Here is a 6,562-nt window from a genome sequence, read left to right as displayed (position 1 = left end):
TTAATTCCTGCTCCTTTATGGCTAGGAGAGATCTCCCACCTGTCCCCCACCTGCCTCTTGTTAAGTAAAAAAAAAAAATTTAGTCTCCTAGGCCTTCACAAAGTTCCAAAGAATAAATTTAATCAGAGAAGTGAGAAAATGCAGAAACAAAGGAAAAGAGTCAAGCAAGGCAAAATAATAACAGTTTAGCCATGAAACAAAGTTAAGGACCTTTAGTTCCTCCTGGAGGGCTACAGATGAGATTCTGAGCCTTATCCTTTGACCTATTTTACAGATACTGAAACTCCCACCAGGAAGAAGAAGTTAACTGTATGCTGACCACAAGCATGTAGAACTCAGAGCGGTTGGAACAAGAAGGTTGATGATGTTGACTCCCGATTACCTCACCACCAACCAATCAGAAGAATATCCATGAGCTGATCATGCACAATTGGGGGGGAGGGGAGTGCACTACTGGCATCTAGTGGATAGACATCAGGGAGGCTGTTAAAGATCCTACAATGTACAGGACAGTCCCCCCTAATAACTATTCCATCCAAAAAATATAATAGTGCTGCTGTTTAGAAACTCTGTGCTAAAGCATTTAAAAATTATCTTGAATTTAAAGTTTATGCATATTCTAAGGGAAAGCAAACATATTATTAAGTGAAACATAAATTCCTTTACCTTCTGAACTCAGAATCGGCCAGCAGTTCCTCCACAATAGTTCTCTTCCTTTGTTTCCTAGGAACTCGTGAATGGTAGAAGTCAGCTGGATTGTCAACAATGGTTCCAATCTATGAATGATTGATTGAAATAAGTCATGCAATACCTGAAGGCCAAGTATCTTTCATATCTCAGGGTAGCTCTAACAAAGTATATTTATACAAAGTAATGGAAAACACAGCTTACAATTTACCAGTATTAAAATTAGTTTTGCCGTTTCTTAAAGAAAAAAATCACTTATTCAATCTGCACTGGGTCCTACTAATGACATTTCTTCATTAGAGTTTACAGTAAAACCAAAATTCCTTTTATATAAGTGCTAGACAGTTAATTCTTGGTGAATAGTCTAAACAGAGGAGGAAAAGTGGGACAGATAAAGTCTTTTATTTTAGTTTTCCAATTTAACGAAATTGACACATACATTCTACTATATACCTATTTGATCTCCTAGGTTATCATAATTGCTGCCAACTTAGAACCTTCTTACTGACCACTCTGCATCTGTTCATATGTTCAACCAAGTAAAATTTACAATGTCTACTATGTGCCAGGCACTGTGCTAGGTGTTAGGGAAACAAAGACAAAGAATATCTGGTCCCTGCTGGTGAGGGGGCCAGAGTCTTTTTAAAATTATTAATTTAATTTAATTTTAAAAATAATTTAAAAAATTAATTAATTTATTTTTTTGGCTGCATTGGGTCTTCGTTGCTGCTTGTGGGCTTTCTCTAGTTGCGGCGAGCAGGGACTACTCTTCGTTGCAGCACACAGGCTTCTCACTGCGGTGGCTTCTCTTGTTGCAGAGCCCAGGCTCTAGGTGAGCAGGCTTCAGTATTTGTGGCTCGTGGGCTCTACAGCACAGGCTCAGTAGTTGTGGCACACGGGCTGAGTTGCTCCGTGGCATGTGGGATCTTCCCAGCCCAGGGCTTAAGCCCATGTCCCCTGCACTGGCAGGCCGATTCTTAACCACTGCACCACCAGGGAAGACCCCAGAGTCTCAAAGAAGAGCCAAAGGTACACAACTAAAAAATTAAAGCATAACCTGATATTATGCTGAACAAAACACTCTAGATGCTCTGAAAACTAAATGGCGAATTCTACCTAATGGAGGTAAAGAAGGTTTAACAAAGGATGACATTTTAGGTTGGATTTGTATGGGTAAAATTTCACCAAGCAAACATGGCAGAGCCAAACACTTGTAAAGTCAGAATGACTAGACCAGTCTGTGCATATCTGAGAAGAATGAGTAGCTGAGTGTGTTGGAGCTTAAGAGGAGACTATGTGACCAAAAAAGGGGTGGTGAGCTGGTTTGGGTGCACATGGTGAAGGGCTACTTTAAAGGGTATACACTCTATCCTATAGGTTATAAGAATCACTGAAGGTACCATTGAGTATCTTGATTATCATTGAGCAGAGGTGTGTCATAAAAGATTGCTATTTTTAAAAGGAAAGATGACTGCCTACAATGTAGAGGATGAACCAAAAGGGAGAGCAGACCTGGAGGCAAAGGACTATTACAGTAATCCATGAGAAAGGTAGCCAAGAAGAATGAAATGAACTTGAGAGCTACCAGAGGGTGAATCAATTGGACTTTCATCTGAAAACACTTTGGAAACCAACTTTTAACTTGTTTTCAGAATAAAGAACCTTGAAAAAAAGAAGAGTTTGGTGTACATGAGTCCCTCTTCCCTGCCCCATCCTGCAAGGAGTCTTGCTCTTAGGCTAATAATACTCATATATGGTACATAAACCATCTATAGGTTTCATAATTTTTAGAGAAGAAATTATGAAAGCTAGTTACCGTTTGGAAACCTAGTTACCGTCTGGAACACCGTCTTTCTATATGGAAAGCCATTACAAGCTGGTGGCTGTCTGAATTGGGTTCTGGCCATTATTATACGGCCTGAGCAGATGTGCTCTGTAAATATTCATTTAAGAGTAAACAAATCACTATAGTGCTTTCCAAACTAAAATCCTCAGAACATCACTACCATTATTCTGTTTGCTTCATACCTGGAAGTACTTGGGGAAGCCATCTCTATCATTTTTCTTGTAAAACCTTTTTGGGTCCATGCTAGCTCTCATCTTCAGTGCTTTGAGATCATTTTTCAGTTCATCTGTCAGTTCTGGAGCTTTCATACCAAACCAGCCATCACCTGCTGTTTTTTGTCGCTCTTGTCTGCGTTTTTTCTGAAGTTTATACTTTGATTCACTATATGGTGGGACACAGTAGTTTTTTTCAAAATCAGGAGTAATGACGGCTTTCTGCAAAAGCTCATTTTTCTTTTTTTCCTTGATCTGTGTTAGGGTTCTCTTGTTCAACTGTAGCTTGTCTGCATTGACATTAATATACAAACCACCCAACTGCTTAATACTCAGACCAGGATCTATGCTGCTGCTAGTCAACTTCAGAAGTTTAGATTTTGTACTATTTAGTAAGTTGTCTTCATCACTAAACTCATTATCTTTACTTCTGTCACTGTCTGATGGTTCTTCTTCACTTTCTTCCTCCTCCTCCTTTTCTTCCTCAGTGGCAACCTCACTTGCCTTGTCTTCTTCATCCAAGTAAAAATTTTTATCAGCACTCAATCGAGTTTTATTAATCGATTTTAATGCCACTGTAGGCAACCCTTTTGGTGTTGCCACTAAAATTGCTCAAAATGCTATTGTCAAATGGCTTCTTTCACAAACCTTTCATTCTCACAGAAATTATGGCATTTTCACTGCCACTGCCCTGTAAAATGACGTGCTTTACATTGAAATTTTCAGTTTAATTCAGTATTTGTTATTAATTCAGTATTTCAGTATCTTAATTCAGTACCTACTATGTGCAAAGAACTGAATAAGAATCTTAGGATAAAGAAATTTGAAAGTCTAATAATTCATTAAGCAGTAACTGTTACATAGATTCTGGATTCTGTAATAAAGGGCTATAATAGCAACTGATTTTCTAGGTCAAAATAACAATGTTTTCATTCCCCAAAGACAAAGTTAGACAGGAATGTCATTAAAACTTAATATTCCATAATAATTTTTTAAAAACTTTATTTCTTTCAAGAAAACTTGGCATTGTCTTGGTCAGCACCAACCTTATGATTTGGGTTTATGATATAAGTAGTATATTAGTTATCTATTGCTGCATAAAAAATTACCCCAAAGCTAGGTGAGTTAAAACAACAATAATCATATATCAATTCTCACAGTTTCTATGGGTCAGAAATTTAGACAGGGCACAGTGAAGACGGCATCTTCTCCATGATTTCTGTGCTTCAGCTAGAAGACTTGAAATTTGGATCATCTGAAGTTTACTGTTAGCTGATGTTGCCTGTTGGCTGGGGGTCCAGCTGAAGGTGTTGGCCAGAACACCCATACATGGTGTCTCTTTGTGGCCTGGGCTTCCTCACAACATGGTTTTAGGGCTCCAAGAGCAAGCACCCCGAGAGAGAGCGCAGTAAAAACTGTCTTTTGTGACCAGTCTCAGAAGTAATGCAACATCACTTGTGCTGCGTTTTATTGGTCAAGGCAGTTATACAAATTTTTCTGCAATTTCAGTGCACAGATCCCACCTCTCAATGAAAAAAATGTTATCATCATATGGTAAGAACATGTGGAACGGGGTATGTACTACTGTGACCATCTTTGGAAAACATAATATGCTGTAAGCAAGGAAAGAGTTTCAGAGTGTTTCCTGCTGCTGAAAGCTTTAGCTTACTCTATCCCCTCTTCTAAACTTGCTGTTAAATGGGGCTGACACTTACTTTCAGTCTTCTGTAAAGTAACTTCAAAAAATTTTATTCAACTATTTTTAAACAAAAAGGGAAAGACTGATTTAGTAAGAATGTAACTGAGCAGGACCCTATGGAGCCTTCCCAGGAGAGATCTCCCACCATGTCCTCCACCTGCCTCTTGTTAGTAAAAAAAAAAAAATTTAGTCTCCTAGGCCTTCACAAAGTTCCAAAGAATAAATTTAATCAGAGAAGTGAGAAAATGCAGAAACAAAGGAAAAGAGTCAAGCAAGGCAAAATAATAACAGTTTAGCCATGAAACAAAGTTAAGGACCTTTAGTTCCTCCTGGAGGGCTACAGATGAGATTCTGAGCCTTATCCTTTGACCTATTTTACAGATACTGAAACTCCCACCAGGAAGAAGAAGTTAACTGTATGCTGACCACAAGCATGTAGAACTCAGAGCGGTTGGAACAAGAAGGTTGATGATGTTGACTCCCGATTACCTCACCACCAACCAATCAGAAGAATATCCATGAGCTGATCATGCACCCTGCAACCCCCTTCCTCATCCTGTCTTTAAAAACCTTTCCCTGAAATCCATCGGAAGGTTCAGAGTTCAGGCCTTTTGAGCATTAGCTACCCATATGCCTTGCTTGGCTTTGCAATAAACTCTGCACTTTCCTTCATCACAAACTGGTATCAGGAGATTGGCTTTACTGCACATGGGTAAGTGGACTCAAGTTTGGTTTAGTGACGAGAAGGCAGATGACATGGCAAGCTTTAGCCAGAGTCATCCTGCTGAAAGTTACACTGAGAAAGTTGGATAGGTGGATTGGTTGTTAATGTGTCAATTCAACCTCACTTTCCTTCCACCATGGACTTGTGGTGGCTTACTCCTACTGCTTTAATTTTCTTTGCCTTTAGCTACTACTCCCATTATGATTTCTCCTTGGTTCAACTGGATTTTAATTCCTGCTCCTTTATGGCTTTATACATGCTATTCCCACCACCTAAGATAATACAACCATATATTTCAAGCTGTTTTGTTTCAAGGAATAGATATATACTAAATCTGGTTCAATTAACAAATACTTTATTATAGTGTTTATATGGGGCAAATTTTCTGACCCAGATATTCACAGAGCCAGATTTCACTGAAACAAGAGCTAGAAAGAAAGCTTGGAAAAATAAATCAAAACGTTCTTCTTAGAGCTCATATGGTCTTTCTCATCTCTGCTATTTCTATTTTCCCCTGTCTCTTCCCTTGCCTTCTCCTCTCTTCTCCTCTTCCCTCCACCTCCATGCTTCTCCCAACCTCCCAAAGATGGGGCTGCCCCCCACCCCATCTTCTCCCAACAAGCTTCCTCTGGATGTACCAAACGCTGTGTGCTGCCAGCCTCAAATCTATGTCTTAAAGGTCCACCCTTACCACCAGTAGGCAAAAATCTCTGTCTCTTGGGACAAACTCTTGAGAAAGAGAGAGAGTATAAGTGATCACCCCACCCCTGCTAATCAACTGTGTCCAGAAAAGGTCGAGTTACATTTTAAAAATATGGCTGCTACATCTTGTACCTAAGCAGGGAATATGAGCAGAGCAGGCACCCCCAAACACTATTCTACATCAATTCCTTCTTTCACAAAGGTTGCTGAACACAATTGGAGAAAAATCTCTCAACTATGAGTACCAGTGCTCTTATTTCCCCTTCCAGCTAGTATTCTTTCACGCTTGTTCACTTACTCTCTCATACTGTCTCCTTTCCTTCACAATCAAGTTTCGAAGGAATCATCTGTGCTCAATGTTCCTAGTTCTTCCCAACTTACTCATTTCAAAAACTAGTGAATGAAGTTTCTGACCTTACCGTTCTGCTGAGACTGCCCTTGCCATTCCATGCTTGTTGCTCATTCAAGGGGACATCTGACAGTCCTTAGCTTACTAGACATCCCTAAAGTGATTAACTCAATGAGCCATTCCCTTCGTCATTCCTGTTATCTTTTTTCTCTTAATAAATCTGTTGTTGGCCCTTTCAGATTACCATCTTTTAGTTTGTGGATTTATTTCCATTTTTATTATTTAATTACATTCCTTTCTTATCATCATTTTTCCTTCTGCTTTTGGGGGGTTTATTCCAACT

At 39.2% G+C, this 6,562-nt stretch overlaps 1 protein-coding gene across 1 annotated transcript; it reads right to left on the bottom strand.

The window, feature by feature from the left end:
* Positions 1-632: 632 nt before the first annotated feature.
* Positions 633-6,320, bottom strand: LOC112063878 (deoxynucleotidyltransferase terminal-interacting protein 2-like). The gene is made up of 3 exons (XM_024119950.2): positions 6,290-6,320; positions 2,716-3,347; positions 633-776 (listed from the first exon to the last, which is right to left on the bottom strand). The coding sequence occupies exons 1-3, from the start codon at positions 6,318-6,320 to the stop codon at positions 663-665; spliced, it is 777 nt and encodes a 258-aa protein (XP_023975718.2). The 3' UTR covers positions 633-662.
* Positions 6,321-6,562: the final 242 nt, after the last annotated feature.

This window comes from Physeter macrocephalus, chromosome 4 (genome assembly GCF_002837175.3).
Source record: "Physeter macrocephalus isolate SW-GA chromosome 4, ASM283717v5, whole genome shotgun sequence".
NCBI lineage: Eukaryota > Metazoa > Chordata > Mammalia > Artiodactyla > Physeteridae > Physeter > Physeter macrocephalus.
This window is presented reverse-complemented; position numbering and strand designations above follow the sequence as displayed.

Bases quoted from the DNA above. Each gene is read 5' to 3' on its own strand.
- LOC112063878 (XM_024119950.2), bottom strand. From the start codon at position 6,320: ATGGAATGGCAAGGGCAGTCTCAGCAGAACG. The intron at 3,348-6,289 runs GTAAGGTCAGAA...GAGCAATTTTAG, and splicing joins AGGGCAGTCTCAGCAGAACG to TGGCAACACCAAAAGGGTTG. The intron at 777-2,715 runs GTATGAAGCAAA...AATCATTCATAG, and splicing joins GCTTCCCCAAGTACTTCCAG to ATTGGAACCATTGTTGACAA.